At 40.4% G+C, this 21,220-nt stretch overlaps 1 protein-coding gene across 2 annotated transcripts in view; it reads right to left on the bottom strand.

Moving 5' to 3' along the window:
- LOC126257468 (calcium-independent protein kinase C) overlaps nt 1-21,220 on the bottom strand; it is a 243,931-nt gene that overhangs the window by 75,485 nt on the left and 147,226 nt on the right. For both annotated transcript variants that reach the window (XM_049955566.1, XM_049955567.1), the window contains exons 9-10: nt 14,735-15,018; nt 5,356-5,510 (exon numbers count right to left, since the gene is read on the bottom strand). In XM_049955566.1, coding sequence (XP_049811523.1) covers nt 5,356-5,510; nt 14,735-15,018 — 439 coding nt within the window. The remainder of the gene's footprint in view (nt 1-5,355; nt 5,511-14,734; nt 15,019-21,220) is intronic.

Raw genomic sequence — 21,220 nt, 5'->3', positions numbered from 1 at the left:
AGAGCATCCAAGCAGTTCATGCAATCCAGAGTGTGCTGTGTCAGTTGTTCCAAAGATCTTTGGAAAATTGCAGGGGCTGAGTCAATGCCAAATGGGAGTGGCTTGTACTTACATAATCCAAAAGGTGTATTAATGAAAACTGAGCCATGTGTGATGGCTTTGCGGCAAAGATAGTGCTGCTCTAATTACTGACGGTCGTGCGTGGCTTAGTCTTCTGATCATAGATGCTGGGCTGACGATCTTTAACTGGAAGATTATTTAAGCGTGTGCATCAAATGTTGGTTGCTCTTGAGTCCCTCAAGTTTGACTCCAGGGTGATGCAAGGATATTCTGTGAGGTGGTTGGTCATGTGGTTGCTGGCAGAGTGAGAGAGCATTTGGCCAGTGATTGAGTGGAGCCAGTGTGGTCGCTGAGTATGAGTCTGAGGGGCCAGTCTGCACTGGCATTCACGAACAGTGGTGACCATTTGTTAGTTAGGTTGGTTTGGTGGCTAAATGGCTGTTTCAAGCATTAGTGGGTCCCACAGTCTGGTTGCAGTAGAAGTACAAACACAGTTACATTATTACATACTATTCTGTCACCTGATTGCACTACTGAGCATGTATGTTATGAAACAGCAGGTTGGTATAAGTTTCATTTGCCCATTAAGAAAAGTCTTATCTTCAGTTGGCTATAATTTAGCACAGTGTTCATATTTAAAGAACTATTATGTGCTGTTGTTTTACTGTACTTTGGATATTTTGTGCTTTAAATGGTGTTCCTTTCACTCAACCATTATGTAAATATTAACAGTGTGGATGATCACTGAATTGTTTATAATTCCTGTACAATTAAGTGAGCTGACCCTGTTGCTTCTCGTAAAGTAGGGAGGTTTTTGTGAACTAGCTGCTGAATACTGAACGCATGTGGAATACGAGTAACTGGCTTGAACTGTTTGCTCTGTTGTTGATTCAGAATTGTTTCATAAAGTCAAGTGCTCTTGTTTGCATTGGTAAATAGTTACTTCTATCTTGAAGTGTTTGGACATCATTCACATTGTTAATTTGGTCTCAGAGGGAGCAATCATCTATTGGCTTAATTCACTGACAGCTAAATTAAAAGGTTAAAATTAAGTGTGTTTGTGGTGTTTAATACCAAGGGATAATTCTAATACTTGTAATTGATTTTCATTGCAAATTTTGTGTGTGTGTGTGGGAGGGGTTACATATGTTTATTGCCATCATTAAACATCTAAATTAAATGACTTCTTGTCTATGCCTGGTGCTGATAGGTTTATGTTACAGGTATCCCAAATTATTCCAAGCAGAAGGGCCAAGAGGCAGACTATTGTAAAGAGAAAGACCATAAAGTGCACTGAAAGACCTACCATTTGTAAAACTAATACCAATATTGTAGAACATAAACCCCCCCTCCTCAAGTTAAGTACTGTTGTTTATCCCTTGGTTATCAATGGATTCGCAAGGATAGTATCTGTTTTTTAACTGATTGTGTTGAGTGATTTCTTGAGCTAGCCATTTGTTAAATTGTGAGTTATAATTATTTGTTTTAAGGAAGAAAATTCATACTTGAAGATTCTTGGAATTTCTTGTACATGTTGTTTATTGCTAATATCATTTTACTGTCAGCAGTCAGAGTTGTAAAGTCAGCAATGCTCTTTAATGCTGGTTGTCACATTTGTTTAAAGTTTTCTCAACTGACCATCTTTGTTCAAGTGCTTAAAAGTTTTGAAGAGACTAACGATAAATCTTTTTTTGAGGTATGTTTTGTAAAGTGGTTTGCCACCTTTTCAGCCCCCCACTCCTACTATTTCAAAAACAATTTTCTGGGATTCCTCACCTAAGGGTTTAAGGGTTACTGGAGGTTAAGCTTGGGCCAGGTTGATTTTGGAGTAGTATTCGCATCCAGCAAGTTTGGTGAGGAGGTCTTCCAGTTGGGGGATAAGAAAAGTTTCCATCTGCAATTGGGCATTGGTGATAGCTTTGAAATCTCCATAAAATCAAAGAGAATAATTGTGCTTTCTGTGAATGAACAGTTGAGTGGCTCATGTGTTAGATTTCTCTGGATCAGTTACCCCTAGCTCCTGCTTCACAGAAGCATGTAAGGTAACCGGAATTGATCTGGTGCAGTAACAACTAGGCATGTCATCCAGCCAAAGGGTGATGTGTGTCTGAACCCTGAGACATCTCCAAATCCAGATGAAATATAGATGCAAATGCAGTGCAGAGATTGACCAGTTCCTAGGAAGTTATTGTGGTTGATATGACCTTGACTTCATCAGAGATAGAAAACCCTAACAACATAAAGGTGTTAAGGCCAAAAATTTGGTAGCAGAGGGGTGGTTGGTGACAAATAATGTAATACTGCATAACACACTTGCAGGCTGCAGTGATCAATCATTGACGAAGAAGAGGAATAGAACCACCCAGTAGGCTCCCAAACACCACAAGGGTGGGGACAGCCCGGGAAAGCCTAGCCATGCATGCATTGCCTGATTTATCAAAGAAATGGTGGCTCCTGTGTCTGCCTGTAAGTGGATGTCCTGTTGAGAAATGCAACATGAGAGAAACAATTTCTGTGTGAAGGTGTCACATGGAGGGGCTAGTGACTGCAGAGTGTCCTGGTGCACTCATGGGGCAGGATGGGAGTGGGCTGAATGGCTTTGATACACTGAGCAGAGATGCCCCCCTTTTCATAGTGTGGTCTGGACTGTCTGCTCAGTAGTGAGTGGAGCAACACTGCAGGCAAGAAGAGAGCAGCCCAAGTGACCATTGACAAGAGGCGACCGGAGGTTTGGATGCTGTAGAGATGTTAGACAACAATGAATCACAAAGTTGCTGCAGCATGTCAGTGGAACTTGTGGCCTCAGCATGACTCATTTGTTAGTAGGCTGTGAAATTTCAAATGAGTATGCGTTACCCAGTTTCAACGCCACTGTGCAGACATCCATATTATCAGCTGCCAGCCGAAACACAACATCATGAATTAAGGTGTCTGCATACGAAATCTTGCAGCCTTGATTGGCACATGTGAAATCACATTTGCTGCTAAGACTATGCAAGCCAGTGGCCCAGGAGTAGTATGACTGTCTAGGCTGTTTATGGTATCTGTGAAACTTTATCCTAGAGGTAACCACATGATATCTCTGGGAGTAATAATTAGTCAACAGAATGCATAACTCCTGAAATAAGTGCTTGATGGAGGAGCCGGAGAGAGACACTAACTTTCAGACCAGAAAAAGTGTGTCTGTGACACCCATGACAGAAATAACGACTGCTGCAATGAACCTTGTGACTTGAAACACCATGAAATGATGCCTCAGTTGATGAAAATATGTGTCTCAGTCCTCCATAGCATCACTGAAAGGAGAAAGTGACAGAGGACATATGAGGGCATCGACTGCAGATGGTGCTGATACCTGGAGCAATGTGGAGTTTGTATGCCTGAAACTAAAGTGACTTTTGTAATAAGTCTATCTGTAGCTGCTGCTTTTGTATTAGCTGCTGCTGTTGGTCCAGCAGGCAAACCAGTTTAGTGTCTATGTTACCAAACAACTTCCTCTTTTGCCTCATTGCCAATGCTATACACACGAGTAGCTGGATATCAGCGCACACTTCAGAACCGAGGAGAGAAGCAGTTGAAGCCACGAGGTGGAAGGGCCGCTTGTGCAGGGGAACATGATACCAAGCAGCAGTTGAGCTGACTTATGGCAGATAAGATGCAAACTACAACAAGCCTAAAGCAACCTATGCAACAACAAGGTGCAAAGTGAAAACCTTGGCCACAACAATGTCAGTAGGCCAAGAATGAAGAAGGAGACAATCCAAAATGTGACCAGAGAGAAGAACTAACTGCAAGTCATGGTGTTATTGTATATTTGACAGTACAGCAATAATAGTAACCAACAATATCAGACAACCATACAGAACTGACTGACCATTCACTGGGTGGCCGTATTTATACCAGCTATGAGGAACACTATCGGCTGGCATACTCACTTGGCGAGACAGATGGCTTGTTTGTTATGTGAGAGCAGCACTCCAGTGATACTGTGTCCTCTGGTCAGTTAGGTCCATCTCCCCCAGCAGGCAGTCAAGTTCCACAGAACCCAATACCAGAAACATGTTACAAATCTAATGTTCACTATATCATCATCAGTGTTTTCTCTTGGGCTTCCTGCAGGTTCTGACCCTACCTTGCAAGTAATACTCAGTTTCTGTTTATATGACGAAATTGGCTCTACTGTCAGCTTCTTTCCAGTGACTTCACTGGCTTCTAAAACTATCAAAGATGGGCAGCAAAACTAGTTACTTTAGTATCACCAGGCACAGTTCTACACAACTCCTCCCCGATGGTCACCATTCCTGCTGCACAGAGCAGCCAGCACAAAACTGCCAGATCCTGACCACACTTCTTAGCTACACAGGGGACAGATTTAATGTCCTGACCACACTCATCTGATTATGAGGGAGCACTGTGAACAAGGACTGGTAGGCTTTAGGAAAAGGGGCAGTGTTCAGGAAAGTCAGGCCAAACCACGGATCAGGGGAGACATACTGGACAGGATGAGAACGAAAGACTCAGTTACAGTTGCCAAATACCAAAAAGAAATTTTCTAGACAACAAATGAAGATCATCATATTAATAAAATGCAGCATCATCACAAGTTTAATGGGAAGGTAAGTAATGCATCCACTGACTTTCTATAGTTTAGCTTCTGTATAGCTTTCATTGCAAGTGCAAATACAAGTGGGAGGATTCTAGTGGCTTATATTGAGATCTGCCTATACTATATTTTGGTTGATTGTGTCAGCTTCATTTTGATTTTTTTATAGGCAGCTTCACCTGATGACATGAAGTACAGCTCACAAAAATCAGTTTATTTTTCACCATTATTTGTCACAATCATTTCCCATTTTATTTATCATCTTAATTAAGAAGTCTGATTAATTATTCCTCTCCTTGGTGACATTTAAAGAAATGTTTAAATATACATAAAGTTTGAAGCATCATTTTCATTATGTGTCATATTTGTCCATATTTATTGCAGTGTCCATGATGCCCACAACTTACAAAACTGAACAAAACAAGTAATGAAATAGCCACTATTTTATAATTCGGTGTCCTAGAGTGCATGTTGTATATTCTGCATTTAGGTACAGCTTGAAACAAATTTGCAAATATTTACGTAATTCACAATATCAGTTGAAGAAAAGAAAGCTGTAAGGGAAAACGTCTCCAATAGCTGGTAGTGATGGCAACAGTGTTTCTTGGCTCAGGCAGTATTACAAACAAACTCACATGAAAACCAGTTACAAATATCACCAACTTGAATAGTAATAAAATAACTTGACAAACCTGTAGACAACACCATTTTCATGTAGAAACTGTAGAGCCAGTGTAACCTCAGCTGCATAAAATCGCGCACGTGGTTCATCGAATTTTCGGGCCCGCTGAATTTGGAACATCAGATCTCCACCATTAACATACTCCATCACAAAGAACAGTCGATCCTGAAAGTTATGTTCCAATAGATGTTGTCAAAAATAAAAGTTCCTCCATTGCTGAAAGTGCATTTTAAGAAATATAAAGTTAACCCTACATAATTAAGAAATATTGTATCAAAATTATGAATATTTTGCAGAATCCACAATTACTGAAAAAGGCTGTGTGTATTCACACCAGTGGAAGTTGATGTTTGGGGAGGGAATGGCTCGAGGAGGGGAATCCTGATTTTGTAAGTTTTGGAGCCACCATTTAAGCGACCTTACTGTGCTCAGGAGCATGCTCTGGGTGATCAACATAGCCCTTTGCTACATTGTGGATTTCTTAAATGAACATCTGACAGAATGTTGTGCCCACATAAAAGTCTGCACAGAAGTTGCAGTAGCATTTGTATATGAGTTGCTGCTTTCATAAGCGAATCTGTCTATAATGGGCAAGGATATGTTTGTGCCAGAACTAGAATAGGATGTGCTAGCTGAGTGCAAGTGACAGGTCTTGTACCTTGGTCTTTCCCACAAATAAGATCTCTGTAGCAGATGTTGGAAGTAGGAATAGCATAAGGACAATGCAGGACATTTTTGGTTGGGTCTAGAGCAGTTATCACTTAGGACTTCAGAAGGATTTTGAAGAAGAGATTTCTCATTTCAGAGTATGGCAGTGGATATGGATTAGCTACTCTAATCTGAAATCTAAAACGGAAAAGGGAAACTGTTACTTTACATCTGGTTATGGAGTTAGTTGGGACATTGGATGTGTGGGATTGTTCATAACTGCAGAAGAGCCATTTGAGGTGGCATGATTCTAGAGGAGACATGTTTTAGTGCAAAAGAGATGTCAGCCACTGAATTAGAAATACATCAAACTCACCAAATAGCTAGTGACAACTCATGTTGCTGAGCACAAAATAGTTGACTTCAATAGCTGCTATACAATTCTTATCAGAAGTAAGATCCTGCAACCCTCCCACCAACATACGAGGCATGTTTTTTTAAGTAAGGTCCATTTGAACATAAGTACACAATGAAAAGTTATTTCAAAAAAGGAAATTTATTTTCAGAAAGTACATACTTCACTCTATTTTTTTGACATAGTTGCCAAGTTTGTTGAAACACGTTTCATATCTCTCAACCAATTTTAAAATACCCTCTTCAAAAAAACTTGCTGCCTGCTCCGATAACCGAGAGTTCACTGCCATTTTCACGTCGACGTCATCATTCTAATGGTTGCCACTGAGGTGTTGTTTGAGGTGGAGGAACAGACGGTAATCGCTTGACGCTATATCAGGACTGTAGGGTGGGTGGTCTAAAACTTCCCAGCCAAAACTGTCCAATAAATCGTGGGTCTGACCTGTAGTGTGAGGTCTTGCATTGTCTTGGAGAAGGACAATCCCCTCTGTCAGCATGCCATGTCTTTTGTTTTGAATTGCTCTGCCTAGCTTTCTCAGGGTTAGCAGTATGCTTCTGCATTGATAGTGGTTCCTCGTTGCATGAAGTCGACCAACAAAACACCATGCCTATCCCAAAATACAGACACCAAGATTTTGCTCTAGGACAGAGTCTGTTTGGCCTTCACCTTTACAGGCGAGTATGTGTGCCTCCATTCCATGCTCTGTTGCTTCGATTTGGGCATGATATGCGAAACCCATGTTTCATCTCCAGTTACGATCTGACTCAAGAAGCCATCACCTTCTGCATGATAATGAGTCAAGAACTTCATTGCACACTCAAATCTTTGTTTTTTGTGTTCCTCTGTTAGGAGTTTCAGGACCCAATGGGAGCACAGTTTCCTAAACTTTAGGTGTTCAGAAACAATGTTGTAAAGCACTGATCTTGACACATCAGGAAATTTGTTTGAGAGACCTGTTGTTGTGAAGTGCCTGTTCTCACAAATCCTCGTTTCAACTGAAGCCACCAAATCATCTGTAATCAAAGAAGGGCGACCGGAGCGGTCCTCATCATGGACGTTGTCATGGCCATCTTTGAATTCTTGTACTCACTTATGCACTTTGCTTTCACTCATAATAGTATCACCGTACACTTTGCAAAACTGTTGATGAACTTCTGCAGCAGACAGGGTCCTTGCTGACAAAAACCATATCACTGAGCCAACCTCACACGCAGCGGGCGAGTTGATAGTCTTAAACATTTTGAAAGCACAGAACAGAACTGTCCAGGTTAGCTACAGAGCGGAAACTGAGCACAGTTGTTCCCGAGGCATGCTGGTGCACAACACACATGCTCACTGCAGTATATGCATGAACTACTAGTGTCTACAACAAAACGGACCTTACTTAAAAAAACATGCCTCATATTTCCATGGAGTACATCTGAAGATACTTCTGCATTTGTTTATCCAGTAACAAATTTCAGTTGCAGTTAACAAACATTAGCATTATATTAAGTCAAATAATTTTTGGAAGCCAAAAAATGTGGCTTCAATCTGGTTGCTTTGATCCCTGGCTTCCAGCAACTCATTTTGGAGCTCAGAATATGTTCTAATATTCTACCACAGATGGATTACAATGATATTGAATGGTAGTTTTGTGGATCTCTTCTGCTACCATTCTTGCAGACTAGTATGACCTGTGATTTCTTCCAATTACTGAGCACAGTTTTTAGTTCAAGAAATGTATGGTATATAGTGATTAAAAGATGGATTAATTCGTTGTATACTCTGCATAAATTATAATTGAGATTTCATCAAAGTATGGGGCCTTGCGCCCTGGTCAATTTCAGTGGTTTCCACTGTTCCTTGACATCACTAACACTAACATCTATATCACACACTTTTGCAGTGATGGAAGAATTAAACTAGGGCAGTACTCCTGGACCTTCCTGTGTAAAATAACATAGTAAAATTGAGTTTAGTATTTATGCTTTTGTTTTGATCCCCACAACTTCAGTTTCTGTATAATCCATGACTGACTGGACACCCAGATACTAACTCTGGTGTCATTAATAGCTTTTACATGTTGCTGTTGTTGTGGTCTTCAGTCCTGAGACTGGTTTGATGCAGCTCTCCATGCTACCCTATCCTGTGCAAGCTTCTTCATCTCCCAGTACTTACTGCAACCCACATCCTTCTGAATCTGCTTAGTGTATTCAACTCTTGCTCTCCCTCTACAATTTTTGCCCTCCACGCTGTCCTCCAATGCTAAATTTGTGATCCCTTGATGCCTCAGAACATGTCCTACTAACCGGTCCCTCCTTTTTGTCAAGTTGTGCCACATACTCCTCTTCTCCCCAATTCTATTCAATACTTCATCATTAGTTATGTGATCTACCCATCTAATCTTCAGCATTCTTCTGTAGCACCACATTTCAAAAGCTTCTATTTTCTTCTTGTCCAAACTATTTATCGTCCATGTTTCACTTCCACACATGGCTACACTCCATACAAATACTTTCAGAAACGACTTCCTGACACTTAAATCTATACTCGATGTTAACAAATTTCTCTTCTTCAGAAACGATTTCCTTGCCATTGCCAGTCTACATTTTATATCCTCTCTACTTCGATCATCATCAGTTATTTTGCTCCCCATATAGCAAAACTCCTTTACTACCTTAAGTGTCTCATTTCCTAATCTAATTCCCTCAGCATCACCCAACTTAATTCGACCACATTCCATTATCCTCGTTTTGCTTTTCATCTTATACCCTACTTTCAAGACACTGTCCATTCTGTTCAACTGCTATTCCAAGTCCTTTGCTGTCTCTGATAGAATTACAATGTCATCAGCAAACCTCAAAGTTTTTATTTCTTCTCCATGGATTTTAATACCTGCTCTGAATTTTTCTTTTGTTTCCTTTACTGCTTGCTCAATATACAGATTGAATAGCATCGGGGAGAGGCTACAACCCTGTCTCACTCCCTTCCCAACCACTGCTTCCCTTTCATGCCCCTCGACTCTTATAACTGCCATATGGTTTCTGTACAAATTGTAAATAGCCTTTCGCTCCCTGTATTTTACCCCTGCCACCTTTAGAGTTTGAAAGAGAGTATTCCAGTCAACATTGTCAAAAGCTTTCTCTAAGTCTACAAATGCTAGAAACGTAGGTTTGCCTTTCCTTAATCTTTCTTCTAAGATAAGTCGAAGGTCAGTATTGCCTCACGTGTTCCAATATTTCTATGGAATCCAAACTGATCTCTCCCAAGGTTGGCTTCTACCAGTTTTTCCATTCATCTGTAAAGAATTCGCGTTAGTATTTTGCAGCTGTGACTTATTAAACTGATAGTTTGGTAATTTTCTCATCTGTCAACACCTGCTTTCTTTGGGATTGGAATTATTATATTCTTCTTGAAGTCTGAGGGTATTTCGCCTGTCTCATACATCTTGCTCACCAGATTGTAGAGTTTTGTTAGGATTGGCTCTCCCAAGGCCATCAGTAGTTCTAATGGAATGTTGTCTACTCCCGGGGCCTTGTTTTGACTCAGGTCTTTCAGTGCTCTGTCAAACTCTTCATGCAGTATCATATCTCCCATTTCATCTTCAACTACATCCTCTTTCATTTCCATAATATTGTCCTCAAGTACATCACCCTTGTATAGACCCTCTATATACTCCTTCCACCTCTCTGCTTTCCCTTCTTTGCTTAGAACTGGGTTTCTATCTGAGCTCTTGATACTCATACAAGTGGTTCTCTTTTCTCCAAAGGTCTCTTTAATTTTCCTGTAGGCAGTATCTATCTTACCCCTAGTGAGATAAGCCTCTAAATCCTTACATTTGTCCTCTAGCCATCCCTGCTTAGCCATTTTGCACTTCCTGTCAATCTCATTTTTGAGACGTCTGTATTCCTTTTTGCCTGCTTCATTTACTGCATTTTTATATTTTCTCCTTTCATCAATTAATTAAGTTCAATATTTCTTCTGTTACCCAAGGAGTTCTACCAGCCCTTGTCTTTTTACCTACTTGATCCTCTGCTGCCTTCACTACTTCATCCCTCAGAGCTACCTATTCTTCTACTGTACTTCTTTCCCCCATTTCTGTCAATTGTTCCCTTATGCAGGGAGAGCATAAGGGAGCTTTTACATATGATACGCATTTCTTTGGGTTCATGACAAGTCTATTGATAATACATGCCCTGAAACAATAGTCACTGAAGGCTTCATGTGTTGTCCTCCTAATAGCCAAGTGTGTTCCATTTAGCAACTCTCCATCTGTAGCTCTGTGCTTTGTTTCAGACCAGTTTTGCGATAGTCAATGTTTATCTAGAAGTGTCTCATAGAAGGCTTCTCTCCTCATGAATGAAGGGGTATACCTCTCCAGTGCTTGTTCAACTATCCTTTGCAAATTGAGCCAAATTTCCTCTGCATGCTCCTGCCCAGAGCTAAAAGTTTCAAGTTCCCTCTTGAGATATAACCCTACTTCCTCCTTATCTACTTTATTGATGTAACTACTTTTACTTGTTTTGATTTCATGCTGCAGTTTTGTAATAATTGTTGTTATCTACCTCAGGAACACATATACCACATTCACCATGGACATCTTCAAAGAGGTTAGGCTTATTTGTTGTAACTGCATCTAAAATATTTCCATCATATGTTAGTTTTTGAACTATCTATTTTATGTAGTTATCATAAAAATTATTTGATATTCTTTCAGAGGATGTCTTGTCATGGTTACTATCAATAAAGCTGTAATTATCCCAAATGATTGTTATATGAGTAAAATCTATTCCAGTGATGACACTGTGAATTGGCACTGAGTTTTTCTCTAAAAATTTCAGTTACCTTTGGTGACGAATCTGGTGCTTGATGCAAGAATATAATTATAATTTCACATGCATCTTCAATTTCTACATTGGTGGATCTGGGATGATTATTCCATCAATAATTCACATTAGGCTAGCCACCACTAATTCTCATTATGATTATATTTACTCCAGGTATCTCACTGCAATCAGTTTTGAGTTCTGACTAGCTTTCTGTGCTCAATATTATGAGAGCTTCATTGCTGTTTTGGAGAGCTTCAAACTATGGGACTTGCTTCAACAGTTGATCACTAGTACATTAACAGTCTTACCTGAAAGGGGCATTTATTTTAAGCTTAAACTAAAACTTTGGGATCTTGTACTGCTGTCATTATCTGAATTGGATAGAGAGTAAATTAATCTAAAGAAAAAATCTTGTGTGCATTCTACATAACAGTCAGCTACCCGGACAGCACACACTAATTTGTAGGGCAGCCCTGAGCCACTTAGAGGGACCACATGGCATGAATTTAATAAGGCACAGGCTAGCTTGTCATAGAACCTTCAGAGTTTCTTGAACAATATCCCAAATGGTTCATAACCAGTATTGATCAATTCTGGGGACAATGCTATAGGTTGTGAGATCTGTAGTTCTGTGAGCAAGACTGGTTTTCTCAACTTTCTCCATCATTCAGCATAACAGACCAAGTATGACCTTGCAGCCCAGATGACAGGCATTAATCACTCCATTGTGCACTACATTCTGCAGCTAGTTGCACTCTGTTTCCCCACTGGTGGCTGGAACAGCTTCTTCAGTATGTTGAATGAAGCACCCAGGCACACACTCTGAGTTCAAAAGCAGATTCTTCATATTGATCGCTGCCATTTCTCTAAAAGGTACTGTTATTCCACATTTAATACATTCCTAATAAGGCAATTTAGTGCACAATAAGATCACAATGCTATTGAAAACACAAAGGGATAATGTTACACACAGAAAGGCCACAAACCTTGTCTAAAATTGCATAACATGAGTCTTCGTAAGGTTAAGATTTTAACTGTTTGCTGTGAACCACTTGTTGGTTTATTCTGCTATCAAATGACAAGTTTGAGGAAGGTAGAGTTTAAACTGTTGGTTAGTATGCTTGTGACATTAGTGAAAATTAAAGATTTAAACTATTCTTTGTTAGTGGGACATTGTGAGAGGCTAGTGTTCAGTGACAGCAGACCATGTGTCATGAAGGTGTTGTATATGGAGGTGGCAAAGTAATAGAAAAGTAACTGTTGAGTGTCAGTGGAAGAAGTGACATGTATTGTAAATACAGGGAGGTGGCTGCAGGCAATGGATGGTGGAGACATTAGTCAATTAGGACAGAAAATCTTTCCACGGGTACATAGTAAGCAGCTACACTAGGAAGTCTGAGATGGTTAGGCTTGACAATTTTTTGGGAATCATGTATAAGGTTTATATAGAGATTATTTGGGGTAAGAAAGAAAATTGATTCAGGTGAAACATTATAGGATAGCTCTAGGTATTTTAGTATGCACTAGAGATCAAACTGCAACTGTGGAACAGAGCCTGTTCAGCAAGACTTGTTGGTGTCTGGCAGTTGGCAGAGACCTTCTGATGTATAATAATTTGGTTTCTGACAACAATGGTGGGGCATTTGTCTACAATGAGGATGATCAGACTCTGAGACAAAGTGTTTGCATTTCCATCTACCATGAGATTGGTGCCATTAAGATGGGATCTACATAGAAAATTGATGCCAGGTTGGAGAATAAGAATTCCCAGAAGGGCAATGACGGCAGTTACATGGGGAAAGGGAAAAATCACAGCACCTTGTGGATTAGAAAAGGTTCTATTTGAGATTGAGATGTGGCTAGCTTTGGTTGGTAGGGTGGTTGAAAAGGATGTGATTGTGTGTGATGTATGTGTGGGAGAGGGGGGGGGGGTGAGGGACTGGAATGTTTCTGGGAATATGTTATGTAAAACTGGTGAACCAGACAACAGATAGAGTACTTTCTTGAGATGATGTTTAGAATGCTGTTCCAGTTATTATATGTTAAGGGTGTCAGTTTAGAAGATGTGATGTAGGAACCCATACAGTAATTACGCCTTGTTGGGATAGAAAAGATTGTTCAGAGTGCCTGCTTTGGTAGGATTAAGCAAATGAGGGATACAGACTGGAATGGTTCAGAAACTTGGAGGTTTTTATGAAAGGGTGAGTAACATCCAGATATAGGAATGTATGTAGGCAGGTTATTGGGAAAAGCAGACGCTCTGTGCATTCTGATATGATGTGAAGATCTGTAGCAAGGATCTAGGCTCAAATATGGAATGGAATGTAGTAATAAGAAGTACAGGTTGAGAAATAATGGAAACCAAAAATTAACAAAGGAAATTAACACAGGGAATAAACAGTAGAATGAAACAATGTATGAAATGCATTACAACTATGGCACAACATTTTAGCAAGGCGTACCAATGACTGGCTGAACCGTATGAATGGCCACTGCCAATCTGCAGCCAAGTGATCTTCAGGTGGCAACAAATGCTCTGTTGTGACCTCTGTGACCTCTTTGAAACCTATGCCATTTAGCTCACCCCACAACACCAACTTCTCTGAACAGTGTAGGTGGTAAACATCCTTCAAACACAGCCTTTGATCCCACAATTCTCTTGGCCAAAACTTATGCTAGTCCTTGTCCTAGACGTACCACTACCACTGCTCCCAAACCATTTCTTGCCCTCTTCACTACCTCACCCTACCATCAACATCTAATTTCTCTCTGCTTACTAGCTTAAATTACAGATGTATGCATGTCATCCACAGTTTTCTCAGCAGACTCCCTCTTCTATGACTGCTGGCCCAAGCTCCCCCTGCCCTCCACCCTTCCCCCCCCCCCCCCCCCCCCCCCGGCTATCTCTCTCTCTCTCTCTCTCTCTCTCTCTCTCTTCCTCTTTTCCTCTTTTCTCCATGCAAACATGAAACTGCCCATCCTGCACATGAATTGAGAGGTGCTATTTTCCTACATTCTCCCTGTAATGTTTCTTCCTCCCTAACCCTTGTCTTTGCCTTCCTCATGTCATTCAGTTTCCTGCTCCTCTTACTGTTTCACATGTCTGCTCCCCCCAAGACAACCACTCACTTGAGTTCACTGCAGCTATGTCAGTGTCGTTGTGTGTGTGTGTGTGTGTGTGTGTGTGTGTGTGTGTGTGGCGTGTGTGCGCACATGCATGTGCCAGTGACAGAGAGAGATTTTTGTTTATTGCCTATACAACGCTCAACACTTCCTCTATTACATGAAGGGCTGTTTAGCACACACAATGTTTCCTTTTTTTCCTTTTTGTGTGTTTCATTTGGGCATTTCCATTATTGTACTAATAATAGGAAACGATTGCTGAATAGAAACAAAATTGACAGTCACTGGGGTAAATAAAAGAATTTAAGAATATGTGCATTGCGCTCTTGCAACATATGAGCAGCAAAATTTAACTATCATCTAAATTAATTGGTTTCAAGTAGTGAACTCACCGTAGTCTGAAAACAGGAGTGCAGAGCAGTGAGAAATGGATGTTTTGCTGCAAGAGCTAGGATACGTTTTTCAGTCATTGTACAATCAACATCATCATCCTGAATGATGACGTCTTTCTTGAGCACCTTGACAGCATACACTTCATCAGGACAGCCCTTTCTCTCTGCCAGCATCACTTTACCAAAGCTACCTTTTCCAAGCACTTTTATAAAGTGAAAATCATCCAGTCCTAATCTTCGTGGACCACTTCGTGTTGACTCATTGCGTCCAGAACTGTCAGTAGCTGCAGAATGTCACAGACACATCAAAAGGTTTGGATCCATATTTTCAAAAAGAGTGACACTGACTACAGCAGTGTACATCTTTTTAAAAAACAGACACATATACAAAATATTCACAACTGACATACAGAAAAATAATTTTAATCTTGTGTTTATTTTTATGTTTGTAACAAACAACCAAGCATCACCTCAAAATGAAACTGGAAAAACATTAAATATAAAGAGATAGTAGTACTCCATCAGTGTGTGTTCAAACTAGGTGACTTGATCCTTACAAGGTCCTTTTGTAATTTCTTAAACATAAATATTCAATATAAACAACAAAAAATGAATATGAACACCTTCCTGTCTCCAAAGCATTACAGGTCATTCAAATTATGTCAGATTTAGCTCTTTCATACTAAATCGTAGAGCACTGCTGTTCCACCTGGCTAAACAGTGCTTACATTAAAATAATTGACACACAGCTCAACCAAGCAAAATACATTATCAAAGGATGTATTCATTCCACAAACATGCACTGGCTCATATCCATAAGGAGATCACAGTCATTGCTGAAAGTGTGGACAAGAATAAAAAACAACCCAGAATTGGCAATTTATTCAGACTTTTTACTATCAGAACCACAGTGACTGAGGTCTACAAAACCATTATGGCACATAGCAATCAGTCTGCAGAACAATTATTTCAATATACAAGACTTCTGGAATAATCAATAGCTAAAGCAAGCTTCCTTGCTGCATCATAAAATAATTAAAACTACCTGACAGTGAACAACAGGTTTTCATCCATCCACATGACACTGGTGCATACTGAACAGGACCAGAACTGACTGAGCCAGATGTGGAGCACTGTTGCAGCAATAAGGATGGAAGCCCTTTCCTCAGTGTGACTGTAGCAAAAGGAGCACACTGTACATCATATGACATTTGAATGGTCCCTCAAACCTTTCAAATGGACAAAGCAAGACTTTCACAACTTCCCAGAGAAGCTTCTGACTACATTTCAAACTTGGGCTTAGAGCTATGAACTCATTATGAACTTGAGATTCTGTGTATCTGCATAGTAATGCATATTTTTGTTGTGAATTTTTTTTCTGTCGTCATATGATTAATAATAATAGTATGTCAGACAAGACATCCAAGACTATTCTGTTTTTGATATTTATGACCAGCTTCATTTTCTAGATCTTTTCCATGCAAGATCTGCTCCTCATGAAATTTCCTTGGTATCCACCAATCTGTACATTTCATTATTGTTTTTCCACTCTGTTCAGCAGTGCCCTTGAGAATTTCTGATAGATCAGTAGTAGTGGTGATACTCTGCTGTAGTTTCCAGTCTCCATTTTATCCCAGTCACTATGAAGAGGGAGAGTAGTGTTAATGCCCATTCGAATCGGAGTTCCTCTTCTTCTTGTAATTTATTTATAATATTTGCCAGATCAATTATTAGTTTCTTGTGAATGTATTTCAAAAATTCTGCAATGCTTCCATCTGCTCCTTGAGCTTTGCTATTCGAGTTTTTATGATGTTTTTATTCTCTTCGGTTGTTGGTGGTTTTGAGTCTAGATTTGGTCCTTTGTTTTTCACTTATTCATTTCATGTTTAAGTACACTGTTTTGTATAGTTTGTGGCGTTTTAGGAGAATTACTGAGTTATTGAGAAGTAATAAATTCTTGTTAAGCTCATTCACTAGCATCCAACTTCATTCCGCAAGCCTCATGCACTAGAATTCTTACAGAGGTGACCAAACGACAGGCAGTAGCATCTATTTTGAGATAACAAGTGTACTTTATAATATAGTGAAAGCTTCAACAATGCATTCATTCCACAATCACCTGCTTTTTGAAAAATATGTTCAGGATGGTGACTTTAAGAGTGGCCCGCATAATGTTCTCTTCCATGCTGATCAGATTGTGAGTGTTGTAAAACATGAAAGAGACATTCTACCACCTCTTACCACAGACAGCAATAATGCTGAATGTGAGCACGAATAGTGTTCAGTGTATTTTGACCTCCTTGTCTATATCAGTGTCTAACATCAACAAGACAGTATACCCGTATTTACTCGAATCTAAGCCGCACTTTTTTTCCGGTTTTTGTAATCCAAAAAACCGCCTGCGGCTTAGAATCGAGTGCAAAGTAAGCAGAAGTTCTGAAAAATGTTGGTAGGTGCCGCCACAACTAACTTCTGTCGTCGAATATATGTAGCGCTACGCAGGCATGCTTCGCAGTTCGCAGGCACAAAGACAAATACTAGCACCAAAACCTCTGCGTCAGTAAATAAATAAATAAAAAAGGTGGAAGACGAGCTTTTTTTTCTCCGCCCCGAGTTTCGACCACTGCATTTTCATACATTATCCAACGAAGTAAATACAAATTCCGTATTGTTCCTCTTTGAACGTAGCAGCATTTCAATGTACTGCGAAAATCTGACTGGCAAGACTGTTTGGGATATTTGTCAATATGGCCGGCTCTGCTTTCTGAATTTTTTCCTAACTGTGAGAAGAAATGGTTGCTAATAGGAACTTTTATGAATTGTGAATCACATGCAGTATTCTCTTCACCATAAGAATAATACGAATATAAACATTTTGCCATGTATTCTTTCGTGTTTGCTGCTATCTCATTTAAATCCTGTCCGCCTAATAAACTACGAAACTAGAGTGAGACAACAGCAGACGCGGAAGAATATACATACCATGTCATGTTTATATTCGTATTATTCTTATGCCTAATAGTGATACAGTCAGAAATGAAGCACGGCAATTGATTAGATTTTTAAATCTAAGATGACTCTAATTTCTGTGCATAATGTAATGTACTAAAGAGGCGTCTGCAAAGATTTTCAAACGGAAAATTTTTTTGCTAAATTCTCATTCAGAACATCTTCTATCACACGCAGTCTATTATTTGGTTCTTGTTGATCATTATCAAAGAAAGCAGCAGTGTAAGTAGCAACGAATAGCAGTCTCTTGCCATTGTTTCACTAATGAGACGATTCCTCTCTTTGTTTTTTTTTAATTGTAAGCGGCGGTAGTGGCCACAAAAGCAAGCCATGCCGTGAGCGGTGACAGGCCGTGAACCCTCATTTTCAGAATGCGACAAACAATGCATGACACAGTACAGTAATACATTTTCAGCTCTGAGTGACGGAAACACCTATAACAAAGAGAACTGCACTTGTCAGATCAAAGAAAAATAAGCAATCAATTCAAACCAGACGAAGCACGTGAAAAAGGAAGGGTACCCATATAAATACGGACTGAGCGCCTGACGCATAACAACAGCTACCTGGTAAAGCTTAACTGCTAAGCTTACGACTCGAACCAAACTACTACAGCTGTATCGTCATTCACTTAACCTAAATTGTGTCTCATATTACAATGGACCAACTTTGTTTTGATTTGGAAGTGCGGCCTAAAACTTTTCTCTCCCCTTGAATTTCGAGTCTCAGATTTCAGGTGCGGCTTAGATTCGGGAAAATTTTTTTTCCTCGATTTCGAGTCTCATTTTTCAGGTGTGGCTTAGATTCGAGTGCGGCTTAAATTTGAGTAAATACGGTACTTGTTTGCAAGACAACACCTCATGTGATTTTACCAGTCTATCCATGTAGGGAGTGGTTCTGGTGAATCTGTTCATAATCCAATGCAAGGCCCAACCAGCTGTGCCATGAAGAAGACTCTCAGTTTTCATCCCATGCCACGCACATCCCACGGGATCTCATCTGCTGCTGATCTCAGGCCAAACGTTCTTGCACATTGCCAACAGAACTTCCATGAAGCACATATATGATCAGGTTCTCAGTCTAAACTACCAACTTTCAAGCTAGAGCAACCTGTGATGAGGTTCATAATCACCAAATTCATACTATGCAGTTACAGAATCATCGATGATACTTCCAAGTTCACAGCCTTACTAAGCAACGTAGAGGATTATACCCACATTATTAGTGAGCTCCCAACAAAGGCAAATTTGACACTGCAAAACTTGCATTGCTGCACCCACTCATCAAGTGACCAGACCCACTCATCAAGAGACCAGAGCAACTGCTACAACAAATAAATAATGAGGAAAGATTGGGCAGGAGACCATCTCAGCTGTGGAGAAATCTCTGTGCACTGATCAATCTGATTCTCATGCCAGACAGAACACTGGTTAATTAAATTACCACCTTAGATACAGTCGGCAATAATTTCACACAAATACAATATTATGGGAAAAAATTACTCAGACTAGTCACATTAATGTGACCACCATATATTTTTGACGTCAGCATGCAATAATCACTGACAAACAGCAGATGGCAGCACTATCAATGGAGGGTATATTAAGAATGTCACAGGGACATGGAAAACAGTACAATCATTGTTGTAAGGTAGAAACAGAGCAATTTATCTGATTTCCAAAAGCGCATGATCATTGGCTTTCGGGGCCAAGGGAGGAGGCATTTCCAATATGGCTAAGTCTGTAAACTGTCCGTGTGTTGTAGTGGTTAAAGTATACATGCATGACAAGATGACACTATTCACAACTGGCACCAAGGTATCTGTGGTGTACCACAGGCCACAGATGACAGAGGTGAACGACGGTTGTGGACACATATATGGGTGAATAAATGTGCAACTGCTGAGAAGCTGACTGCCCAGATGGGGCTACCAACAGCATCTCCTCAACGACCATTCAGCAAATGTTGCTACATTTGGGCATTCACACATGCTGACTGCTGTTTATCAGTGACAAAGGCTGGCATTTTCATGCCAGTACCACAAGTGGACATCGACTGAATGGTGACAGGTAGCACTTTAGATGAATCAAGTTTTATGGTCCATCAAAGAGACAGCCATTGGCATGTACAGTGAGAAATGTCTGAAAGCAAAAACCATGCAACCAGGAGTGAGCATTATGATCTGGGGAATGTTTTTGTTCCATTCCCTGGGTGATCTCATCATTCTAGAAGGAAGAATGGATCAATACATATTCTTGAGGACCATGTCCACTCCTTCATGCAGTTTGTTTTTCTCACCTTGATGGCATCTACTGGCAGGACAGTGGAACATTTCACACAGCTTGCAGCATAGTGCATTGTTTGAAGAGCACTAGAATGAGATTACCTTACTTCCCTGACCACCAAATTCTCTGGATTTAAACCCAGTCAAGAACGTTTGGAACCACCTCCACTGGGCTCTAAGTGCCATGGATCCTCATCCGAGAAACCTAGCTGGCCACAGCACTGGAGTCGGCATGGCTTCACATCCCTGTTAGTACCTTCCAGAACCTCATTGACCCTCTTCCTGCATGTCTTGCAATGGTCCATACTGCAAAAGGTGTTTATTCAGACTTTTTACAGGTGGTCACATTACTGTGAGTGGATAGTGTATTTCTGGTTGACAGACTTTTTGCAGTCCGACAGCAATGACAATGCCCGGACACAATGCACAACAATGAATGCAACCAGCAACTTTCAGGTATGGCATACTGGCTGCAGCCATGAGAAGATACCAATCCTGAGCAATCATGTACACTCACGAGTGGGATGTCAAGAGTGACCACCCCAGAAGTGATGACTTTCAGCCAGCCATGACTGCCACACACATGGCCGACAACAACATGCCTCATAATAGTGAGGGGGCATGCCCATGATTGTGTTGGTTTCACTCCTGTTTTGGCGACCAGGCATGCGACTGCTCAATGTCATGTAACCTCACAAATGCAAGATGTGGACTGCAATAGGTGCCTAGCAGTTATGGCTTTTCCTCAGCATGATCAATTTTGTATGAAATTTTAGACCATTCTGTCACAGCAACTTCCTTGTTGATTGCCTCAGACACAAGTGAAGCTGCAGTTGGCACAGTACTACAGCAAACAGATGTGGGCAAAAACAACTGTTACATTTCTTTTCGCAGAAGCTAACCGAGTCTTAATGTAAGTGGTCAGTTTATAATTGGGAGCTGCTAGCCATGTATGAGGTCATGTGACACTTCAAAGAAAAAGGTGGGCCCTAACAAGTTACATGCACCACAAACTGCTGGCAGATTCAATACACAACCCAGAAAAAGACTGTCCCCCACTGCAGTTCAACTACCTCGATTATACCGATGTTCAGCACCTTAAGAGCATTGTGGCAGATTACCTATCTCAAGTTAATGCACTGCCAGTTAATATCAACTATGAAGATCTCACTGCAGCTCAACAAAAGGATCCA

This window comes from Schistocerca nitens, chromosome 1 (assembly GCF_023898315.1).
Source record: "Schistocerca nitens isolate TAMUIC-IGC-003100 chromosome 1, iqSchNite1.1, whole genome shotgun sequence".
In the NCBI taxonomy this organism is placed as follows: Eukaryota; Metazoa; Arthropoda; class Insecta; order Orthoptera; family Acrididae; genus Schistocerca; species Schistocerca nitens.
Note: the sequence above shows the minus strand (reverse complement) of the source record. Positions and strands in the feature narration are given on the sequence as shown.